Consider the following 25551-nt stretch of genomic DNA (forward strand, 5'->3'; position numbering starts at 1 on the left):
GACTCCAAAACAACACGTAGAAGTGCGGCCCCTGGCGGATCTTCCAGAAGAAAGTCCTCCTTCCTGAGGCCCCTTCTTCCTGAAAAGGAAGAAGGGGCCTCCTCACTTCCTTCCAGAAGATCCGCTAGGGGCTGTGCTTCTACGTACTGTTTTGGAATTCAGAAAAGATTCTTTTGGACTCCAAATCATGTGACCTTATGCTAATGAGGCACCAGGGATTTACATCCATGCCTCATTAGCATATTTCAGGACTTTTATTAGCATGCCAATTTCAGAGAAAGTGGCATGTATAGAAACAGCTTCTGTAGGAAGCTGCTTTTCCTCTTCTTTGAATTAACTGTTAAGTTGTATACTGACCTTTTCATTTAAATAGTTTGGCCTTTCCATAAGACTAATAAGCAAAGATATGGGGGAAACACCATTTAAAAACCAAAGGGCTCAGTCCCCTAAATTACTGAATTTCACAAGATGTTGTCTGCTTTCCCCTCACACTCATTACCTAGCGGGAGATGCTCAGCATTTCCAGATTGTTTTCTAGATTTGGGAGCATAAAGCAAGCTGACAGTGTCTTTTTAGTTTTATGCAAATGTTTATGTTTTATAATGAACTTCATGCAAGTGGGTTAATTTATGAATAAATATTTTTTTCAATATGTATCCATTGCTTTCCATAATTACATAATTTTGCATTTTCTCCTCTGGCACTATTGCCTTTCAGGAAAAGTGTCTGGCAAAAACATAAAGTTAATGCCTTGTTTTATCATAAGCATAGTGGTGTGAAATGAAGTAGCATAATCAGAATAACTATCCCGGAGACAGTCACAATTCACTGGGAAAAGACCCTATTGCCGCCTGTACTCCTCCTTTCTTTCCCATTGTGATTCTTATTATCTTGCCCTAGAATAAAAAGTAGCCATTTAAATAAAGGCCTTGAAACACGCTGTAGAGGTATGAACCTTACTGATAAAGTCTGAACTGCATAAAAACTGATTTATAACCCAAGAAGCCTGTCTCTCAAGCTGGACTCATCAGAAAAATTGGGGTGTGTTCTCTGGGAACTGTCTTATCATTAGTTGCTTGACAATGCTGGTTAGGAATATCATATGTGTAGGCATACTTGGGAACCGCATGGCTGTCAGCCACTGTGGCCCCTGGGTCAAGGTGGGAGAGGGTCCCAGCTCTGCACCCGTGAAGGGGTGGAGCAGAGGCAGAAGGGTCAGAACCCAGGGCATTCATTCCTCAGCACTGCCCAGACCTTGTCAATAGTCCTCATGCACTACCTCACAGCCATGCACTGCTGGAGCTCCAGGCTCCTTTGAAACTCGAGGCTGGGAGTAATTGCCCCCTTTACCATCCTCTGTCAGCAGGCCTGCTAGGAAGTAAGGGTGGGGTGTTGCCTCCTCACCCCCTCTGCTACACAGATGCGTATGGTTGCTTACCACCTAGCCCTTAACATCTTTGTCACTTGCACTCTCACTCATTTTGGACCAAGTATCAAAGGCACTTTCTTGGTGTAGGAATATATTAGGGTAAATGAAAACCACTTAGGGATTCATTAAAATAAAATTATTCAGGATATTTGTATTTCCTATATGCATAATTGCTCAAGTTACCGTGTAATTCGGCTTCATTTCCACTGCAATTTAGTTTTAAGTGTTCATGTGTAAACAATTGGTTATTTAATTTTAGGATAATTCCATTTTTAATTAAATGATGAAAATGTAAATGTTTAGTATAATTCTTTCAGATGTAAGACATCAAAGTTCCAAAATACTGCCAAAATGATTTAACTGTCTATTTTCGCAAAGATTACCCTTCCAATAATTCATTTAGAGAGCTTTAAAGTGTCATTAGTTGGCTAAGCGAAGTTCTGTACAGGCAACACTGTAAACGAGTGTTTGTAGGGCTGATAGCTAAAATGACTGTTATATTCTATTCCCATGGAAAGTCATTGTATATCACATCAGCACTTGTGGGCACAGGAACATTTAATTCCATGTTCATTCTTTATTTAAAGTAAAGGAGACAGTTGGTTTTGAACAAGGAAGTGTGAAAATGAAACTATAGACCCAAAGTGTGAGGTGGAAAGAAAGTGTGTGTGGGATAAGGAAAAAGAAGAGTTGTGCCTTAAACCAGGCTATTTGGATATCTCACTTCAACTCGTTTGGAGAACATGATCATTCCCATGTGCATTGCGATGCTTGAGTGATTACGATCCCCATGTGAAAATAAGGCCCACAATTGATTAATCTACAGCATTATCAAAAGCAAAATGAACTCACACAGAAGTCATACGGACCACAAATTTCACAGCATGTAGGCAAATATTTTGTAAATTTTAAAAGCAAATATGGACTGGTAGTATTTGTTTTGCAAAAATGGGTTTATTCTAATAACCATAGTTAAGTCCAAATTCACTTATTTCCAACAATTATCATCATTCATTGGTCCTGAAATCCAATTTGCTTGTGGCGCTAAGGTTTTTGCCACAGAGTTTTTCCATTCTGTATTTATTCAAGTTTTGAAATGCAGGACATCAAATGAACTAATATGATAATCTTCAAAAGTTACAGATATGATAATGCAGAACACAGGGATGTTTGCATTCATTGCTGTAACTTAGCTAGGAAATAAAAGCAAGATACCCTACTGGTATAATTCAGTGTAGCACTATTGAAGTTAATAGAGCTGGGATGGTTTTCATTAGTGTCTTTCCATAACTATTTACAATATTGCCTAGTTTGTAAACTGAACATCACTCATGTAATTTGTCTTTGACATAGCAAACAGTGTTGGATCACAGAAAACATTTTCTTTTGACTTTGGGTTTTTGGGACACTTACTCTTAACTGGATGTACATATAACACTCAACCTGGGCCTACACTTCCAAAAGATGATGTACAAATAACTAGCAGTCATGCCATGTAGTTCCTTAGAGACTAATACATTTATTAGGTCATGAGCTTTCGTGGATAAGGCCCATGTCCTATGAGACAAGCAGGTGTAGAGTCACAACTAAATTAGAAATCCTAATTTCTAGTGCTTTGTTCTTATACAGTGATGTTCAGCTCAGTAGGGAGGGTCCTGCCAAGGCCATGTACCCCTTGAAAATTTGAGGACTCATTAATCTTGTGCAAACCCTGTGATATGGGAGGAAATTTTCATAGTGCAAAGCCATTGTTTGTATCAGTTGTTGCTTCTTTCTATGGGATATCTCTATATTGAGCACACTATGGTTAAGAACACTAATATCATGATAACTTCTCTATTTGCAGTTTCCTGTACATGCGTATGTCAATATTTGGGAATATGCCATAGTGTAAATCTATGGAGCTTCAACAATTTGCCACTATGTACTAACGATTCCTGAATGCACCAGAAGGAAAAGTGGAACACCCCCAGCTATTGTATCCAGTGTCCCAGCCCTCAGCAACATGCCCCTGTGGCCCATTTTCCTAGTCATTGGCCCCATGTCCCTGCCAACCAGGGTCCTAGCTGGTGGCCATATGCCTGGGGCTCCACATCCATCGCTAATTATGGCCACAGCCTCTGTTGCCTTACCATGTCCAGGTCCCTCTTCCCAGAGCCATGGTCTGTGCCCTGCCCCAGCTCTAGGGGGTGATAAGGGATGCAGACAGGGCCAAAGGAGCAGTGCAGCTTAGCACTCTTATTCCAAAAATTGTTCCAGCCTCACTGCTAATGCAGTTTTGTATACAGAGGTTTGGAGCAGCTGTACAGAAAGCACACTAGGGAACTTTTGGTTTCCACACAGCCATTTAGTGTACCACATGCTGGAACACTTTAGATTTACACTTCCACTTTTTCCAAGAATAATTATCATAATGACACACCTTAATAATCCTGGACTCCTTGTTTCTTGGACTTCGTAGATGTTAAATGGCACAAGTAAGATCCCAGGCTGTGTCAGGATTAGAGATAGGATGATAATGCAGGAGTTCCTGGCTCCCAGTTGTCTGTGCAGACCGTTGAACTGTGCTTAGAAAGGAGCTGAATAAGAGCGGACATAATAAAAGCATACAAAATAACAATGATTTAGAGAAGGCTGGTCCACAGCTTCTGTTTTTTTGTCTCATGAGATATTCAATGGGATTTAAAAGCAGAAAATTAAAAAACAATAAGAACAAATACTTTCTCAACATCATGTAATTAGAGTGTGGGACTCTGTCACAGGAAGCATTGAGGCCAAGAACTAGGCAAGATTCAAAACCTGTTTGAACATTTATATGGAAATCAAGAATGTCCAGAATTATAATTAATGATAATTATTTTCAAAGGGATCTCAAACTGCATGCCTCAGGCTTAAACCTGACTTCCAATAATAGAGACCAAACAAGACAACACTTCATAGGGGGGTCAAGTTATCCAACATTTTCCTGCTTACACACCTGTCTCTGAAGCTACGGTAATGGGCTCTGGCAAAAAAAAGATATCTGATCAGATGGACCTGAAGTCAACGCCACTGTGGCTTTTGCCATGTTTTTCTCTTGAGCTCAGTGCAGCATTTTTTCCGAGATTTATTTTTTGTATATATACAGTGGAGGTAGCAAGTAAAAGTAGCTTTATTCTTTTCTGCTTTGTTAAGGTTTTTATATTTTACCAATCAACATAATATTTGATCTCCCGTGTATTATAAAACCCATTATGTTTGTATATAGTGTACTGTAATGAAAATGTTCTTGATTTCCTGCAGATTTCCTTCAAATCTTCTCATTCCTGGCATCAGGCTAGCTGTCTCCAATATAAATGTACCTTCCAGATGAGATTTATGATTTATTGTAAACTTATAATTTTTAAACACTATGAAATGTAAGAGTATTTTCTGTTCAGGTATGATGACTACTGCGGGGATGATATTAAAGTTAGTGTTGTTTTGTTAAATCCCTCTTTTAATTAAGTTATAATTCTTTGGAAAGTTCTGTGTTTAAACCTCACATATTCTTTGAACTCAATGTATGTCACAAATCACTTTCACTTACATGTGTTTTGCTAGTACAGCCCAAAATTATGTAGTGCAAGAAAAAAGAATGCTTTTAATTTATAGAGGCTCTTTCTATTTCTCCTATTATTCCTGAATTATACATCACTTGTATATGACAGAATAAGTTAATCACTCCAATCATCCTTATCATATGAAGTATTTCATACCAACTGTTTTATTGCCTTTTACTCTAGGGATTGTACATTTTGAGAACTAAGAAAAAAATTATCCACATAATATGGTGGGGTATATAATGATAACACATCTGTATTATTTCAGGCATGATGATGGTGTCAGTGAACATACCACATTGCATTAGATCATATTAATAGAAGGCTCGTTTCTTCTGGAAATATGGTGAAGAGGAAACTATGCCTAGGCTGTTGTGTCCACGCTTATCTTGCAATAACATAGCTACTGCCATGTCCTATCATTGTAGCATACTGTAGGAAGACTATGACTATTGCAATTGAATTATGGTAACAAGATACTTCAGTTAAATCTCAACACATTATAGTTTGGTTTAATAGATGTGTCACATTGTCAATGACAGATTTCATGCTGGTTATACAGGTCTGGAACCCTTACAAGTTCTAGATGTCAAACATGGTTTTATGTTTTAATAAACCATTCTTATCTAACAGCATCTGTAGAGTTACTATGGAAGTCTTAGCCCAACAAAGAAAGTTATTTATGAATAAAAACAAGGGCTTAAATGCCTATATCACCCAAATCCACCCTTTTTTTCAGTATATTCCTTGTTCCAGATTGGAACTGAGTATAGTATTTGTAGTGAATAATTTACTTGAGGTATTTTTACCCTTTTTAGAATAGCTTTGCAACTTATCCACAGACACAATTTGATTTTTACAAAAATATTTCCTTTTCTGAGTTGTTTAACTAGGATTACCAAAAGTGCTGAGGCATATTTTTTTTCTACTATGAGGTATGCCACAAGTTATAATAGGTACCTTTAGGCCCCTTGAATCTTCAAAAGGGAGGTTGAGAGTGTGTCCATCATCACACACCATGGAGATAAGTTACAATGGAGATAAGTCTACAAGATTTTCATCTGTGGTGTTGGCAGTGTTTGGTGCCACTTTGAGCTGGTATCCTGGCCTGTGCAGATCTCGATTGTGATGATGGGCATGGAGGGACTGACATGTTGTTGGAAGGCAAGACAAGGGGGTTCAGAAAGACTGTCCCATGAGTGCAGGTTGTAGGTGTTTCATGATGTTCTGTATGGGTTCGGATGTGGGGTGTAAGAGAACATGTAAGGGTGTGCGTTCAGGTTTCTTTTTCTGTCTTGTGGCAGTTTCTCTCAAGGTGTTTGGATGGAAATCTGCATAAGCTAAAAAGTTGGTCCAGTTAAAGGTATTACCTCACCCACTAAGACATTCTACTATCCTGGGACCAACACAGCTACAACAATACAGCACACAGTCAAATTAAACCATTATTTTAATTACTATTATATACTTTTTAACTGTCTAAACACCAGTGCTAAATTTATCTCTTCCTGACCACCTGTCTTGCAGTGATTGACTATGGTAAAAGAAAATATATCCAAAACTGGGCAAGCAATATTGAGAAGTAAAATAAATTGCCAGCTCACGTCTCCATTATTGCTGGTAACAAGTAATAAATAACATTATAATTTTAATTAGAAAATAACATCTTCATATACAAATTAGGTGCAGTTAATGCTTGCTCTTTTTACTGTAATACAGATTTAATCTGTGTCTTACAACAATTTGCCATTGGATCACTTACATTTGTTGACTTTTTGCATTTGTGGAAGGGTTAGCTGTGATGTTGGAAAAGTCCTTTGCAAAGATTTGAAAAAGTATTGTGAAAAGTAGAAAAGAATGTTCACAATATGTGTGGTATCAGAGACTCACAATAGCAAATATTTAAGGCCCTGAACCTTATGGTGCTGGCCACTGCTGGAAGCAGTATACTGGACTAGATGGATCACTTATCTGATTCATTGTAACAAATCCTATGTTCCTAAGCTTTATTTTGTACTAAATAACATGAAAACTGTAATTTTATTTAGATAATTTTCTCTTTGTTATGGGAGTATATTCTTAGTCTGAGATCCCTAAATAAAAGTAGGCACATAGTTACATTTGAGGACTGCACCTTGGCAGCTAAAACTGAGAGTTTGGTTCATAAAATTGTAAGGGTTAATTTAAAGAAAGTAAGGATGCTTTTCAGGTAGACCGTCCATCAAGACTAAAATCTGAGTTCTGAAATATAAATCATGCAATGATGCAATAGGTCTAAAATAGACCTCTTGGCCTAGTAACTAATACTAACCACAAAATTATCCCTAACCATGTGTTTCAGATGATAATAAATGAAACAATATGTCTAATAGACACAGGAAGCTTATTCAAAAATTGATGAACATAACCGATGAGGTAATACGAATTATCACTAACAGTGCTGAAATACTATACTTAATAGTCAATTGATCATAAACCAAGGATGCTGGCAGCTGATGATAACGACAGCTAACTTAAATTTCCCATATAATGGTGGGTTCCAAATATTGATTTAAAGTAAACTTACAAAAAACTGAAAAGTGTCCAGTTCAGTTAAACGGACTCTGCTCGTGAATTCGAACACATTCTCACAGGGAAAAAAGTTACCTTATTCATATAATTAATCAAATGCATTTCCCATAAATGAAGTTACTAAAAATCAAGATATTCACTTGGTAGGACAACAGTAATAGCCAGACCCAATGCAATACACATGCCCTATGCTGAAATACACTTAGACTCCTTAGCATCATAGCAAACCTTAATTCTCATTTCAGACTTACGTAAAAATGACTTAGACATGAAGTGCCAGGAGAGTTGCGTAGAGGTGAATAATCGGGTTGGATATTAGGATGTACAGTTGGTAATGTGTGTGAGTTGTGGAAGGTATGGCCATCAAGAGAATCTCATCTAGTTATTCTTTTTGTAGCTGTGTTAGTAGGAAACACCTTGAACAACCTCAATTCTCAGTTAACGAAACAGCTTGTGTCAGAATTTCCCCATTTTTTCCATAATCTATAAAATAGAATCTATTCCCCTCTTAGCCTTGCTGCATGCTCCCCCACCACCCCAATTCTGAAGCCCTGCTCATATTTTGTATCACATAGCATTATACCCTTAACCCTACTTTTCACTGTGAACTTCCTCTTTTGACTGTTTTCCACATCTTAAACAGCCATACCATTCTTCTTGTTCCCCTGTGCTCCTCATTCCTCTTTCTCCTACAACCCCTCTTCCAAGCCACTCTATCCTTGACCTATTAAGTTATACATTTATGCTCTCTGTCTCCTTCACTCCACTCCACTCAGCTTTTACACACTGACTTATGGTAGCGATGATAATGTCAGAGCTGAACCAGAATGGGGATTTGGGGACAAGGTGGGAGGAACTGACTAGAGCAGTGGGACTGAGATGAAAATCTGGGCAATGGTGGGAAGAGTTATGCAATCAGGAAGAATGGGAATTGCCCAAAACTAAGAGGAACTGTCTGGGTCTCCCTGCTAATACTCTGGGCCCACCACCTAGCTCTTCAGTCTATTCACTTAACCCTTCCCTGACTCACTAGCTATGCTCCTCTGCCTTTCCTTTCCCTGGATATAGCTCTTCCTAGCATCTCATCCTAATTTGTTCTGTGTTTCCATTTAACCAGATATCTCAAGAGACTAGTACTTGTAAATATCTTATGGTTTCTCATGGGAGTTATTTTTATTTTTGATAGAAAAACCCATAATTTAAATTGGAGGTTCCTTGTGGGCAGGCCTGCCAAACGGGTGAGGCAATTACCCCATTATCTTGTGATTCCAAAGCGTCTGGGAATCCCAGCTGCCTCCACTGCTAGCATTGGAGCAGCCATAGCTCAAACTATGGACCCTTTAAATCACCACCAGCATGCCACACTGCAGGCTGTGGGTGGCTCTTGGGACTGTCTAGGAGGGGTGGGGGCCAGTATGGCATGCTCCAGACAGTGGTGAGGGCTGGCTGCCCTCATCCTTGATCCTTGTGGAAACTTAAAGCTGGCCTCCTCACCACTATGCCCTGGTGCCCAGCAACTCTACATTTCTGCTGCTTTGTTTCGTTGGAGTACAGTACCTCACACACACACTTGTGGGACCTTGAGAAACACCAACATAGTGGTCAGCTTGTTTGCTTTAAAATCAAAAAGGAAGGTATACGATAATTGTTCCATCATACCAAATGGCCATGTAGAATCTCCCCACTCCTCAAAACATAGGTATAGGGTGACATTAATAACTTCCCCTTCTTATGGATTTAAAAGAAATTACATTAACATAAAATGGAAACTCTTAATACTGCAGAGAACCAAGGTGAAAGGGAGAGGGCCCCCTCGCAATTCAGGAACAGTAGTTGGCCAAAAGGAAGGTCATGAAAATGTAGGATATTGAATGTAGGGCTGAGTAAGAAGAAGAAGTAAGGCAAAATTTACAGTATACAACTGGTGAAATAGTATGGACACAGCCTACTTGAAATGCTGTGTGAAGCTTAGTATAGCTAGAAAGTAAATTTCATCCCATGAAAACTCATCAGCGAATAAATCATTTTGGCTATGTCTACACGTGAAGCCTACATCGAAGTAGCCTATTTCGATGTGGCGACATCGAAATAGGCTATTTCGATGAATAACGTCTACACATCCTCCAGGGCTGGCAACGTCGATGTTCAACATCGACGTTGCGCAGCACCACATCGAAATAGGCGCAGCGAGGGAACGTCTACACGCCACAGTAGCACACATCGAAATAAGGGTGCCAGGCACAACTGCAGACAGGGTCACAGGGCGGACTCAACAGCCAGCCGCTCCCTTAAAGGGCCCCTCCCAGACACACTTGCACTAAACAGCACAAGATCCATAGAGCCGACAACGAGTTGCAGACCCTGTGCATGCAGCATGAATCCCCCGCTGCAGCAGCAGCAGCCAGAAGCCCTGGGCTAAGGGCTGCTGCACACGGTGACCATAGAGCCCTGCACGGGCTGGAGAGACAGCGTCTCTCAACCCCCCAGCTGATGGCTGCCATGAAGGACCCCACAATTTCGACGTTGTGGGACGCGGATCGTCTACACGGTCCCTACTTCGACGTCGAACGTCGAAGTAGGGCACTATTCCGATCCCCTCATGAGGTTAGCGACTTCGACATCTCGCCGCCTAACGTCGAAGTTAACTTCGAAATAGCGCCCGACGCGTGTAGCCGCGACGGGTGCTATTTTGAAGTTAGTGCCGCTACTTCGAAGTAGCGTGCACGTGTAGACACAGCTTTTGTTAGTCTTTAAAGTGCTACAATTCTGCTGCTTTGTTTTGTTCGAGTACAGACTAACACAGCTATCTCTCTGTTACTACTCTATTTTGTGTGCTCTTACCTTTGTATGTTACCTGCACAGTATGCCATGCTTTTCATACAGAACATGTCACATTTGTTATTTTGCTACTGACCCATATGAAAGAGCCATGCAAACTTGCTTGATGACTATCTGGTGTTTCCATCTTAGGCCATTTTCCAAATTTTCGAGGAGCAGGCACTGAAATTAGATCTCCGGTTTGATTTGAGACTGAGCTAGTACCCCGGTACCATTACTCAGTCATTACTGTGTGTGTTTCACATCCTTAAACTGGTGATCGCAGTCTATTTTATTGGCACAAAATCTTATGCCAGTTGTCTTCTTGGAAGGCAAACACAACACTATTGACATGCTAGCCATTAAATGAGACAGTCATCGTGACCTATAATAAAGAAACCTCATTGCATTAACTCTGACGCAGAAACCCATTTAGTGCTCATGTAGGTGTGATATTAAAATGTATTCAGCATTTAGTACAACACTTGGGATGGCATTGCAAGAAGAGATATCTAGTAAAATGAGCTCAGAACCAGAAGTCAGGAATGAGTGAGTTTTAATGCGAGCTCTCCTTCTAATTCATTGTGTGATTTACAGCAAGGCTGTTTCCTATTCTCCACCTGTAAACTGGAGATAATGCATATCTAATGGGGGTGTTAGAAGGATTAACATGATGGAGAGAAAAGGTGCTGCCCTTCTTGCAGTGGGATTTATCTGTTGTGTCTCTGAAGGACAGAAAAGGAAAGACATCTGGGTTGGAGTAAAAGAATGGGAGAGAGGAAAAAATAGAATGAGGTATGGAGGGGTAGGACACACATTCATAAAGAGGAATAAAACAGAATGGATTTATTACCTGACAAGTCATCCTTTTGAGGTGGTAAATAAAAATGGGTAATGCTTGAAGTGTTTGGATAAAATTTAACAAAGGGAAAATTTAGGTTGCACTGATCTTCACATTTAAGCCCCTGCAGAATAAGCTCCCAACGTGCAAAACAGGTTCATTACTTCATTTTTAGGGAAATTGTGCATAGAGGTCAAGCAGAGAGGAGATCCATTATGCCAGGTGCAAGACAACTAAAAGGAAACGGACAGTCCTTGCCTTAAAGACCCTGCAATCTACAACAAAACAATGCTGCCCTGGCAAAACTACTGATTAGATGGTTTACCTGCTCTTCTCACATTCTAGATTTAGGTCTTTGCCCCCCAGATATGCCTTTGTCCCCAGGATGGGTACTGGTATGACTGCTGATGCTCTCTCTCTCCCAATGCCTGAAAATGTCTCTTTGTAATGTTTCAGCACAGTGTGGATCAATGAATTTGTATAATGTTGCTCCATAGTGTCTGCTCTTTCCTTGAGAAAGAAACTGCAAACAGGTACTGGAGTTCTGGTGGCTTCCAAGCTGTAGGTCTAGAATTCTAATTCTGGATCCCTTGTGTCATTTGGACAGAAAAGTTGTCTGCAGCATCTAACCACTTAGGGACAACACAGCAACCTCTTGTGGCATATAAAGAGCAGATGCCAGCTATTTTTTTCCTGAAGACAGGCTCTCTGAGTCTGCTACTTGGTATTACTGTTGGAATTGTGACTATGCCACAACTAGGATGAGACCACCACATTTAGTTATTTTGATCTGGCGAACAAAAACAAAGTGGTTATCATTCATTGTAATGATATATATGACCTACCACAGCTTCTGCTCCATCTTAAGATATACATAGGTCTGCACAGCAAAGTTATTTTGAAATAACAGGTGTTATTTTGAAATAACTACACTAGTGTCTACACAACACAAAGGCCATGTCTACAGTACCCTTCCCTTTTGGAAGTGGTATTTAGACACAGATTGGAACTGGTTAATGAGGCACTGATATGAATATGAATATATGAACATGAATGTAAGAATGGCAGCCAGTTGCACTTCAAAAGTGTCTGCTTTCGAAATGCAAACTGGCCGTGTAGACATGGGCTCTTCAAAATAAATCCCAGACTTCGGAATTCCCTTATTACCAGTTCATTGTGGAACTCAGGGCTGGGCCACGAGGTGAGTGAGGGGACCTACTTCCCCCCAGTGGGATCTCCCCATCAGGGACACCACAATGCTACCCTGCATTGTGGCCGACACAGCCTACCCATTGTAGGCCTGGCTCATGAGCCTGTATATGGGACACACTCAGCCTACCCAGGGCATTTTTTACAAGAGGCTCAAATGAGCCTGGAATACTGTGGTGTGAGCATTCAGCCGCCTCAAGAGCACCTTCAGCTGCCTCCTAACGAGGCTAGAGGTGGCCCTCCCCAACGTCCTGACAGTGGTTGGGGCACGCTGCACCCTGCAAAGCCTTGTGGAGATGAAGCACGAGCCCTTCATGCAGGGGTGAGCTGCTGAGGCCAGGTGTGGCTACAAGCAGCCACCTGCTGTCCTGTGCCACCAGGCCTAGTGGAATGCAGTATGGGTAAGGGGGGCCCTGCACGAGCCCTTCACTTGGGAGCCACAATGACCCCCCACCCATGGACACACCCCACACCACCACCTCCACACATACACCCCCCCACCATCACACCCGGGCACACACACCCCTACACACACCACCCCTATGCATACACAGGGGTAAGCACAAATAAACCTTTTACCGAGCACGTAACAACAATCTGCTTCTTTGTAACCTTAGAAACTATTTACAGGGGGGTGCGAAGAATTATCAATGGAGCTGGGGGAAATTATTTACGGGGTGGCCTGGGGCAGGGCAGGCAGACACCAACACCCCAGGAGGGCTGGAGGTTGGGGCATGGGTCTTAATCCTTGACAGGGGTCAAGAGACAGGATCCTTGTTGCCTGCATGAGCCTGTACCCCCTGCATCCGGGGCCCCCATTGGGGCTGGGCTAGGGCTAGGAGCAGAGAAAGGTTGGGGCGTTGCTGAGCTGCAGTGTCTGCCGCCTCACTGATGTTGGCACAGGAAGTGGTGCAGGGAGTGGTGCTGAGTTCGCACAGCTGGCCATGAGCATATGTGCCAGCTGGTGTAGGCCGGCTGGGTGTAGGTGGATTGGTATCAGGGCAGTGAGGTTGGGGCCACGGGGGTGGGGAGCAGTATGGGGGGGATAATTAAAAGGGGGGTTGGCAGGAGGAAGGTTGGAGGGGGGCCAGGTGTGGGAGGAGCAGGTGCAGGAGGGGCTTGCAAGGGGGTGGCAGGTGGAGCCAGGTGGGCAGTTACAGCCTGGGTCAGGGCATCCAGGTTGGCTGCCAACCTGTCCCAGGCCTGCTGCTCCATCACGAGTCATTCCTGCAGAACACTCATGAGGTCCTGCAGGGCAGCAGTGTGGACTGGGTCCCCCACCTCCTCTTCCTCCCTGCCCTGATGGCACTGGCATACAGCCTGGCGGCGGCCCTGTGACACCTCCAGTCAGCGTATGGGCTGCTCGCCATAGGTGGTGGGGTCCCTGGCCTATGGATGGGGCTCAGCTGGCTGCTGGGTGCTGGAGCTGTGGAGACAGAAGGGGACAGATGAACAGGCTATTAGTTCCATGCCATAACCCCGCCCCGCCCTGCCCCGCCCCGCCCCTCCCCTCCCCATCCCGGGGTTCCCCACGTGTGGCATGGGCGCGGGCTTCCCTCCAACCTCCCATTTGGTCCCTCCACAGCTATGCAGCCCATGGTGCTGTCCAGGCTGCCTGGTGCTGAGTGTCGCATGCTGGCCTCTCTGGGGCCTGGGGAGCATGGCCATCCAGGTTGCACCTGGACAGGGGCTGATGGCCATGTGGTTGGGCTGCAGCCACCTCAGGCAGGACGGAACATCCCCTCTCCTGGTCCCAGAGTAACCAGGATACACAAACACATACCTGAGAGTCCTTCCAGGAACTCGGGTGAGGCACGGGTGGAGGGTGCTCAGCTGAATGGCCCAGATGGGATGTTGATGATGAGGGCCCCCTCACTTGAGGCCTTACCATCACTGATGGTCTCCAGGTGCCGGACCATCTGCGGGTACTGGTGGCGGCTGGTGGTGCCAGGAGGTCCTCACCCTCCATCCCTGGCTCAGCAATGTGCAGGATGATGGCTGGGGGTGCTGCCTCCTTAGGGCTGAGGAGGCAGTCAAGTTCTTCAAAGTAGGGGCAGCTGGTGGGCACTGCCCCCTACTGTCTGGTCACTTCCTGGGCCTTGCAATACTCCTGCTGGAGCTCTTTGACCATCGATCTCACCTGGTCCAGGGTGCGGATGGGGTGACCCTGGCCACTGAGAGTCTTTGAGAGGTGCTTGAAGGTGGTTGCATTCCTGCAACAGACCCCTGTCTGATGCAGGACTTCCTTATCTTCCCAGAGAGAGAAGAAGTCCCAGAGTTCGGCCTCTGTCCAGGAGGGGTCCTGTCTCTTCTGGGCCTTGCTCAGGTCCTAGGGGGGACTCCCTGCTGTCCTCAGGGAGTCCTGGAGGAGAGAAGGGGTCTGTGATGCTGACCATGGGTCCAGGGAGTGTGGCAGGTTGCTGGAACTTTGCTGGATGCAGCATGCTGGTGAGCAGTGTGTGCTTCCCTGCTACCAGCACACTCTCAGCTTCCTGCCTCGGGGTTTGTGGGAGCCCGTGTCTTCAAATGTAGCCATCTGCAGAGCGTCCACACATGCTATCTTTTGAAAGAGTCTTTCAAAAGGAAGCACTCTTGCCACCACAGGAACAGAGGACTGACTTTTGATGGAAAGGCCCCATTCTTTTGAAGTTACTTTTGAAAGGCCATGGTTTGTGTTTAGATGCTCTTCAGGGAGTTTCAAAAGAAGGGCTTCTTTTGAAGTTAATTTTGAATGTTCTTGCTAGTGTAGAGGTGGCCTTTGGGTGTAGCTATGGTATTTTGAAATAAGCTATTACAGAATAACTCTTCCAGAACAATTTATTCCAAAATAAGGCTGTTGTGTAGACATACCCAATGTGGGCTAGTAAAAAAAATCAGCCATATTTCCTGAGGAAGTAAAAGCAGGGCACTAACTACTGAGAGCCCTGAGATGTGACATCGAATATAGCAGGAAGCTGTGAGATGCAAATTAGGAGCTTGCTCTTTACCAAAAGTCTGATGTGGCTACAGGAAGCAGGAGAACAGTGCTCTGGAAATACTTTTTGGCAGTAAACATAAACTTGTCATCATGTCGGTTTTATGTGCTATGAACTCAGGCCGAAGGACTGTAGATTTCTCTTCTTTGTGAGGGAAGGAGCTGGTGGGGGAGCGGGATGTTATTATTTTGTCTGTCTTGAGTATCTAGTGTACCTGTTGTTATTTTAGTCATTTTATTTATATAAATAAATTGCTTCTCCTTTTTTCATTTAAATCTTACATCTTCCCAAGGCTCCCCTGGAAATCCACTCACACTTCAGCAAATGGTAATTGAAGTCTCAGCACAGTTAGAGCAAAATTCCATTTTCAAAGGATATAATGAAACAAACTGTAGAGTCTGCACTTTTAAATTCAGTATATGGGAAGCTATTCCCCTTAGGGTGTGAGAGACCTGAGGATTTAGGTTTATATTATATTGTCTGCCACTTCTGTAGCCCTCCAGGTGATAGCTTTCCACAGTAAACTTTTGGTTTTGTGTGACCATAAAACCTTGATAATCTGCAAAAGAATATTCTGAACATCTCAGGGAGAGGAAGGGATGGTAAGTGGAACAGAACTCTAAGCCAGTCCTCTGCAATAACAATATATTATGTGATATACTTTAGTTACTGTATTTTGCAAAAGCCATACTAAGATTATATTTTTTTCACAAGAAAGCATCTGTTCTATCTTCACATTTTTTTACATACCTTCTGTGTTTCCTTCTCCAGAAAATATACGTTTGTTGCAAATTCTGCTGTCCACATTTTCATGTTAGAGAGGTCCAATTATTTGTTTACTAACCACAGACGTCAATGATATTTCAAAAATAAAAACATAATTGCTGAGTATGGTCAAGCTAAATAGTTTTAGATGTTATTGCTCCTTCTGGGGCCTTTGAAATATAATTTACCTTTATGGTTGCAGTATCTCTGCCACCATTAGATGTTCTGATTAATCAGCTGTGAAAATTATCAGTATCCTGACTTTTTATGAGAAATTGGATTCATGTTTCAGAAATGCTTGTAGTCCCTAGCAACATAAAAATGCAGTAATGGTTGCCACATGTTACCAAGATGAATATTTTATGAAATATCATTTTCATGATTTTTTTGAATTTTAAAAACACACCAAGTGATCATCACAATGAGCTCTGCATGGCAAACTTCAAAGACAGATGAACACAAAGCATTCTTTCTGAACGGCGGGAAGTATTTTTCTTTTTAAGACTGAAGTTAGGACAGTGTATAGCCTTGAAGGTATGTAATAGTTCATTTACTTTAGTATTAGATCTTGCACATTTCTTATGCTGATCTTTTCTGATACAAGTTGATCTTTAAAATGGGAATAAATTTCCTAATCCGGAGGATTGCAACCTGCCTTGCAGAGGAGTGCAGTTGAAGATCTGTTCATTGCGGATGAAACTGAAAAAAAACCACTTGATTTCAAAGGCATTGCCCTCTTCAGAGAGCTGAATTGTATGTTACATGAATAGTTAATATCAAACACTTAACTAAATTAATTATCATTCTTCCCTTTTATAGTTTTATCCCATATCTTTTCATGTAAATAAAGAAACTCTGTATTGCACTTTTCTGAGCACACTTTGTGATTTTTCTATAGCTGATACATTTTTCAGTCAGAAGAAAAAACTTATCTTGATTCTGCTTTCATCCACATACGAAATGGGATAATCTGCGGGCCAAATCGTACAGTTCTGGCCAATTAGCCAGGAGGGTAAAGTCAAGATTCTGCCCCTTTCCACTGACAAAAGAGTAAGTGGCTTGTTTCATCCATCTTGTCTTGAGCACCTTTACCCAAGAACCAGGTATAACCCAATTCAAGAGGTAAAGTGGGCTCTTACCTGTATAGGACTAGAAATCATGTCACAGTTTAGCAACAGGCACACACATTTTCTGGATACATCGACATGAGAGGGTTCTTCTGACATAAGCAGGCTTTTGTACAAAAAAAAGTGTTAGACACATTTTAATATATACGGTGTGAGATTGTGACTGTTAGCAGCAACCAAGGAACAGCCCCGAGATGCACTGCTTTTTCTTTTTCGAAAGAAGCTCATTCAAAATGAGCATATGCGAATGAGGCATCAGATATGTAAATCTGAACTTCATTTGCATTTTCAATTTACCTCATTTGCATGCATCTTTCAAAAGAGAAATACAAGGGTAGACACAGCCTGAGTGCTATTTCAAAATGCATTTTTGTGTGTAGCAGTGTTATTTCAAAATAAACTATTCTGGAATAGCTATTTTGCAATAAGGTTGTCGTGTAGACATACTCACAGAAAATGCTGTCTCAGCAAAATCAAAGCTTTCCACATGAACTTTTCAGTTTCAATAAACTTTCATTTTCAAAAGCAAATTGAAATAAAGCATTTCAAAAATATTTTGTTTTGACTTTATCAGAATGAAATATTTCAATTTTTTAAAATGTCATTTTAAAATTATAGTTTTTTATAATTCTATGACTATTGAAACTGAAATATAAAATTTCATGATTAATAGAACAAAATAGTTGGATTCATTTTTCTGGTGGATTCAAAATCCCATGTTTTGTTCCAGTTCCAAATGAAAACATATCTCAAAATTGTAGAATTTCCAGTAAAATGATCATCCTGGTTCCCACACAACTCTAATTTACAATACGCACAGTTCTGGCCAATTAGCCAGAAGAGTGAAGTCAAGATTCTGTCCCTTTCCACTGATAAAAGAGTAAGTGGCTTGTTTCATCCATCTTGTCTTGAGCACCTTTACCCAAGAACCAAGTATAACCCACTTCAGCTACGTCTACACGTGAAGCCTACTTTGAAGTAGCCTATTTCGATGTGGAGACATTGAAATAGGCTATTTCGATGAATAACGTCTACACGTCCTCCAGGGCTGGCAACGTCGATGTTCAACATTGACGTTGCGCAGCACCACATCGAAATAGGCGCTGCGAGGGAACGTCTACATGCCAAAGTAGCACACATCGAAATAAGGGTGCCAGGCACAGCTGCAGACAAGGTCACAGGGTGGGCTAGCGCTTCCGGGGCAACAGCTAGCCGCTCCCTTAAAGGGCCCCTCCCAGACACACACAGCCTGCACAGCACGCGGTCTGCAGAGCCATAGGCACACAGACCTCGGGCGACACAGTCATGGACCCCCAGCAGCAGCAGCAGCAGCAGCAGCCAGAGGTCCACCCAGCCGCCCCTGCAGGAGCAGGGCGAGCCCTGCTCCATACCATGTGGGAGGCAGCTGAGCACCTCCTTGCCACACCGGAGGAGAAGCGGCCTGCAGGGGAGCAAGACTCCCCCCGCAAACCTGCAGCACCCCGACCCCCCCCCGCCTCACACGCCACCACCTGTGGAGCTACCCCACCAGCACTGACTGGTGGGAGCAGCTGGTGCTTGAGGAGTGGGACGACGACCGCTGGCTCAGGAACTTTAGGATGAGCCAGCAGACATTTATGGAGCTGTGCCAGTGGCTCACCCCCGCACTCATGCACCAGGACAACGCCATGCGGCGTGCCCTCCCAGTGGAGAAATGGGTCAGCATCACTGTCTGGAAGCTGGCCACTCCAGACAGCTACCGATCCGTGGGACAGCAGTTTGGCGTCGGCAAGGCCACCGTCGGGGCTGTCCTCATGGAGGTAAGAGGACTCACGGGGGGAGGGGGGCGAGGCAGCCCTGGCAGGGCAGGTGGTCTCGGGCAGGGCAGGGGAGGGAAGGGGAGGGTAGGGCAGGGGAGCCCGGGCAGGGCAGGGCCACGCACACCCTGCTCACCCCTCATTGGTGCTCTCCCATGAGCTTCCCCTGCAGGTCGTGCACGCCATCAACGCCATGCTCTTCCACAGGATCGTGAGGCTGTGGGACCCAGATGCCACCATCGCGGGCTTTGCCACGTTGGGCTTCCCCAATTGCTTCAGGGCTGTGGATGGGACTCACATCCCCATCCGCGCCCCGCAACACAGTGGAGGATGCTACATAAACCGCAAGGGCTACCACTCAGTGGTTCTCCAGGCCTTGGTGGACAGCTGGGGCCATTTCCAGGACATTTATGTGGGCTGGCCTGGCAGCACCCACGACGCCCGTGTTTTCCGGAACTCGGGCCTGTGCCGCCGGCTGGAAGTGGGGACCTACATCCCCCAGCGGGAGATCCCTGTGGGGGACACCACCATGCCCCTCTGCGTCATCGCAGATGCGGCATACCCCCTCCGGCCCTGGCTCATGCACCCGTACACGGGCCATCTCTCTGCCAGCCAGGAGCACTTCAACCAGCGCCTGAACCACGCACGCCAGGTGGTGGAGCACTCATTTGGCCGCCTCAAAGGGCACTGGAGATGTCTCCTCACCCGCCTGGATGCAGGCCCCACCAACATCCCCCAGATTGTGGGTGCGTGCAGCGCCCTACACAATCTGGTGGAGAGCAAGGGGGAGGCCTTTTTCAGGGCTGGGCTGTGGAGGCCGGCAGGGCCTACGTGCAGCCACCCGCTGCCCCCAGTCGCCAGGTGGACCCCGAAGGGACCCGGGTCCGGGTGGCCCTGCGGGCCCACTTTGATGAGGCCGCGGTGTGAACTCTGCCAGGCCCCCCACTGCGCCACCCCCCTTCCTCCACAACACTCCCTGCCCCTACGCCCACACCACGGAGCACCCAACAGCACACACACCCCCACTTTTCCTGGACAAATAAAAGCACGCACTTGTTTGTAAAATCAAACTGGTTTTCTTTTAACTGTTGTTTTAACTACTACCAAACTATATACAAGAACTTCTAAATATTATAAGTGAATAATAAAAAAGTATGCATATATTTACAAAAAAATACCAGGGATTGCAAGGAAGGGGAGAACTATTTACATGGGGGGGAGGGGACAAACGGGGGCACACATAAATAAGTCCAAACTATATACGGGGGGGGCCACATCCTGGGCCCCACACCCCTATAGTCTGGCACTGGGGGTGGGCGGCCGGGAGCCCTGCCTCGGCCGCAGCCCTGTCCGGGGCTGGCTGGGGGCCGGGCGGACCGTAAGATACGTCCAGCGAGTCTCAGCTGGCCCCAAGTCTCCCTCGGCGGTCCAGCCCTCGGTGGCAGGTGGCGGAGTGACGGCGGACAGCGCGGCGACGAGCGGAGCAGCGGGTGGCGCGGCGGGTGGAGCACTCAGGGCGGGCGTAGAGGCGGCCGGCGCGGCATTGGGGGCCAGGTAGTCCACTAGCCGGTTGAAGGTGTCCATGTAGGCCCCCCATGCCTCTTGGCGCCAGGCCAGCGCCCGCTCCTGGAGGTGGAGGCGGCGTTGCTCCACCCGCAGGCGCTGCTCCGCGACCTCCAGCTGCCGACTATAGATGGCCAGCAGCTGGGGTTCTGTCGCTGTCGGGTGGTGGTGCTGGGTCTGCCGTCTTGCCCACCGTGAGGCCGGTCGGTCCTCCACCGAGGGGCTGGCCTGGAGCAATGGCCCCGGAGGGGTTTCCAGGACCACTGAAGCCTCGCCAGCGCTCTCCGTTCCTTCTGCTGGTGCAGCTGCGGAACACAGGAGGGGGGGAAGAAGAGTGGAGACAGGCTTTAGTGTGGGCCCCGAGCCGTGGCCCTTGTCCCCCCAGCCCTGTGCTGCAGGTTCCCCATCCCCGTCCCCGGGAGATGCTGCTGTGATGGGGTTCACGGGTCCCACTGCACTGCACCCCGTCCCCCGGCGGGAGTGACTCTCACTTCACTCAGCAGGGTCTGACAGGACAGGTTTCTTAGGCCACAGATGCCCAGTTTCTCCCAGAAGTGACAGTACAGCAGTCAGAGACAGTCCTTCCAACCTGTCCTGGGGAGAAGACCCCAAGGGGTGCCCCTCTGGGGTGTAGCTTTCCACCTCCTCAGGCTGCCTGCCTTACAGCTCTCCCTTCCCCTAGCCTCTACCTGTGGCCCCCCCTCCCCGATTCAAAGCCAGCTCGGCTCCTCCCTCCTCTTTGTTCAGGGCAGAGGTGTAACCTGCCAGTTGTAGCCCCAGGATCATCCTTTGCCCCTGGGAGCTATTCAGCTTGTTGCTCATATCTAGCCTGAATCTCGCATTTGCACTTCCCCGACTCCATCACATGCTCCTGCTGCTGCTGCTGCTGCTGCTGCTGCTGCGGGGTGTCCCACCCCCTCCTCCTGGGGGACCCTAGAGGTTCTGCTCCCCCCTGCCCCGGGGATGGGGCATGGCACTCTCGTGCTGGCAGGGGGGCAGGGGCTGATGCACTCCTGTGAGGGACATGGCACTGCTGTCCTTGGGGCCATGGCCATCTGGGCATGTGGAGGGCCCTGGCCACATATCTGTTACCCCCGCCCCTCAACCCCGGGGGAGTACACCGGGGGTACATACCTGATGGTCCACTCCCACGGTCGGGGGACACCCGGGGGGGCGGACCCCCGGCTGCTGCTCCGGGATGGGAGGAGGATCTGCAGCCCCGTCTCAGGGGAGGAGGAGTCCCCCTCCTCCTCCTCCTCTTCCTCCTGCTCCGGTGCCCCGGGGGTGGGCTCCGGGGGGGCCCCCGGGGTGCGGGGCTTACCTCCGGGGCGGACTCCGGCTCCGGGGCCTGCTGGGGCTCCTCAGCCGAGGTGTCAAGAGTGGCCAGAGGGGAGGAGGTATGCCGGGGGCCCAGGATGTCCCTGAGCTCCCTGTAAAAGGGGCAAGTGACGGGGGCGGCCCCAGATCGGCCGGCCACATCCCGGACCTCGGCGTAACTCTGCCACAGCTCTTTCACTTTACTCCGGACATGGTCCGGAGTGCAGGCAGGGTGACCCCGGGTGGCCAGGCCCTCGGCCAGCCGAGCGAATGCATCCGCGTTCCGCCTCTTGCTCCCCATTACCTGGAGCACCTCCTCCTCACTCCAGAGCCCCAGCAGGTCACGAAGCTCAGCCTCCGTCCAGGAGGGGCCCCGCTGCTGCTTCCCGGCCTGGCTCCTGCCCTGGCTGCCCTGGGAACCCTGGCTCCCCTTCAGGGGGGTTCCCTGAGGGTACTGGGGGGGCTGCCGGGTGGCCATCGCATTGGGTGGGGGTGTGGGTGGCTGCGGAGGAGCGTGCAGGCGAGCCATGTGTTATTGCTGCTGCCTGCACGCTCTCTCAGCTTCCTGCACAGAAAGGGAGGGGGTGGGGACCTTTAAGGGGCCGCTCCACGCGGCCACCATTGAGCTGAGGGGCTGGAGACAGCGTCTCTCAACCCCTCAGCTGACGGCCACCATGGAGGACCCCGCAATTTCAATGTTGCGGGACGCACAACGACTACACGGTCCCTACTTCGACGTTGAACGTCGAAGTAGGGCGCTATTCCCATCCCCTCATGGGGTTAGCGGCTTCGACATCTCGCCGCCTAACGTCGATGTTAACATTGAAATAGTGCCCAACACGTGTAGCCGTGACGGGCGCTATTTCGAAGTTAGTGCCGCTACTTCGAAGTAGCGTGGACGTGTAGACACGGCTTTCAAGATGTAAAGTGGGCTCTTACCTGTATACGACTAGAAATCATGTCACAGTTTAGCAACAGGTGCACACATATTATGGCTACATCGACATGATAGGGTTCTTCTGACATAAGCAGGCTTTTGTAGAAAAAAAAAAAATCAACCATGGAGCATCTACAGACTGTTGACAAAATCCGTCACATCCACTGGCGGCGTTGTGCCTCTCTGTGTTCAGGAATAAAGCCTTTGTTGACAGTTTCCTGGTGACAAAAAAGCCATGTTGCTGACTGGGATCATGCACAGATACAACTACTTTTACCAATTATTTGTTTTTATTGATATGGGATTTTTTAAGACGTGGGACAGAATGGAGCTCTCTGTATACGTTAGTTTCACTTGAGCATTTGTCACTTTATATCCTTCAGTAATAAAGATGTATCAGAGGAAAGAACGGAGGTGACAGCAGGGGCATGGAACCTCTGGCATGCCAGCTGCAAGCAGTTAATCAGGGTTAGCCATTGGTGGGTTGCCTGATGCTTTGTTTACCTGAGTGTCTACTCACAGCTCCTTTCGGCCACAGTTTGCCTTCCCAACCAATGGAAACTGTGAGAATTGGAGGCCTGGCCTATACCACTTCCCACAGCTCCCATTTGTTGTGAAAGGCAAACTGTGGCCAATGGGAGCTACAAGCAGCTGTATTTGTGGGTGCTCAGGTAAACATAATATCTATTACTGGTTAACCCTGACAAATCTCATCCAGCCCCTTCAGCCAGAGGTTTCCCTTTCCTGTTCTACAGCACCTGAAGCCAAATGATATATGGGACATTACCTGAACTCTCAGTCTGTTCTAGAAGGCATTTAAATAAAATGTCTTCTTTACCTTTCTGTCTAGTCAGCCTGATTTAAAAAAAAATGTTACAATGCTAAATGGAACTAAAGATTTTAAAGTTTTAATTTGCTTAATAAAATGATACTCTTAAATTAAATAGAAACAGCAGACTAAATTCAAGGCAATATTTTCCGGAAAAATATTAATGTGATCTTGATTTATTTTAGTCTTTATAATGTTGTTTATATCTTCTTTTTACATAGAAGGTTTTCGTCTCATGTTTTGGTGACTTTTTTTAAAGTATTAAACTTCAATGTGCCAGCTTGCGTGTAGGAGTAAAGGGACTTCGAAGTAGCCCAGGCACTTTGAAGTACCCGCGGGTTAGCCGCAGCTACACACAAGCCGGCACTTCGAAGTTTAACACTTCGAAGTTGCAGCGGGGGAGAATTAGCTTAATGAAGTGCTTCATATGCACCACAGCACTTCATTAATAATCTCTTGCCACCCTTCTTACCATGCTCCCTTGGAAGTTGGGAGCTAATGTAGACACAGCCAATAGCTCAGTTGTAGAGCTCCTTCACTTAGTGCTCTTGTCTCATTTCCAGGTGTTGTTCCTTTTGTTATTTCCTTTGTCTGTTATTTGGCCCAAAGAGGAAGTAAAAAATCAAGTGTATTTCAATTATGATTCAACTCCTGAGCCTGTCAACCTATTAGCAGCATAAAATATAATTCCATTTTATGCTTTAGTTTGGGATGTTAGAAGCTCAGCATAGAATAAGTTCTGAGCTGCCAGACTAATGCCATGTTTTTTCCAGATCTGACTGTATTATCATCAAACTGGATATTCATACTCTGCTGAAAGTGAAGGAATGAGATATGCTAATCTTCACTGCAAATTGTATGAGCAGACAATCAAACCTTGAGATTTTAGGAAGGACAGTCTATGGTTGATAAGGCCACTCTCAGTTTGTGTTTGTTTAACACGCAACTTGGATTCTTGGGATCTTTGACAGTCACTGTCACTGGTATCTTTACACTTTCAGATTTAGTCTTTTACAAAAAAGTGTTCTCTTCTTCTGTTTTTAGCACAAGAAGAATGGGCCACAACCCGTTCCAGCCTAAAGGCACCACCTCCGAGGTCAGCCCGAGGGGGTTACAGGGAACACCCCTATGGTAGATATTGAAGGTCCTCCTCATCTGTGACCTCAACTCAAAGACTATTAATAGCCTGTGGTCTCCACATAAACAGCAACAAGACAAGTAATAGTCCATTTCTTTTCTATCCTAGGGATTACTGCTCATGATTACCCTGTGTACTACTTGTATTCCCTATAACATTGAAGTGGCATTGGCATTAGTATTATTTTATAACACGGACTTAAAAAAAAAACTTTGGCAAGCATTGTCTATAAACCATTTGAAGGATGATGTTCTCTTGGTTGTTAATCATTGTTGTGTGTAACTTAAAAAAAAAGAAAGCATGATGCTGTTACAGATCTAGAGTCTCTCTACATACTAGCTAAGGCTGAATTTTTCTTTAGAGTTGCTAGAAGACTGTAATATGATTTTTTTTCTTTTGAACCAGACAGTAATAATGATGTAGATAAGATGTTTTAACCTGTCTTTTTTAATATCTGTTAGATAAATTAAGATGTTCAATATTAAGTTTGTAAATTTAATTTTAAATGCTGTTTTAATGGGGTTGAAAACAAGCAGCTACTGTATGTATGTAGCTAACTGAATTTGTTCAGTGTTTTAACCTGTATTTGTTAAAAAAATTACATAAAGTTCCATGTGTAAGCTTCTCTAAATAGGAAACCATAATTTTGTCAAATA

At 45.6% G+C, this 25551-nt stretch overlaps 1 protein-coding gene across 2 annotated transcripts in view; it reads left to right on the top strand.

The window, feature by feature from the left end:
- KHDRBS2 (KH RNA binding domain containing, signal transduction associated 2) overlaps positions 1-24936 on the top strand; it is a 596284-nt gene extending 571348 nt beyond the window's left edge. For both annotated transcript variants that reach the window (XM_074988883.1, XM_074988882.1), the window contains one exon: positions 24802-24936. In XM_074988883.1, coding sequence (XP_074844984.1) covers positions 24802-24899 — 98 coding nt within the window. In that variant the 3' untranslated portion in view covers positions 24900-24936. The remainder of the gene's footprint in view (positions 1-24801) is intronic.
- Positions 24937-25551: the final 615 nt, after the last annotated feature.

This window comes from Carettochelys insculpta, chromosome 3, assembly GCF_033958435.1.
Source record: "Carettochelys insculpta isolate YL-2023 chromosome 3, ASM3395843v1, whole genome shotgun sequence".
NCBI classification, from domain to species: Eukaryota; Metazoa; Chordata; order Testudines; family Carettochelyidae; genus Carettochelys; species Carettochelys insculpta.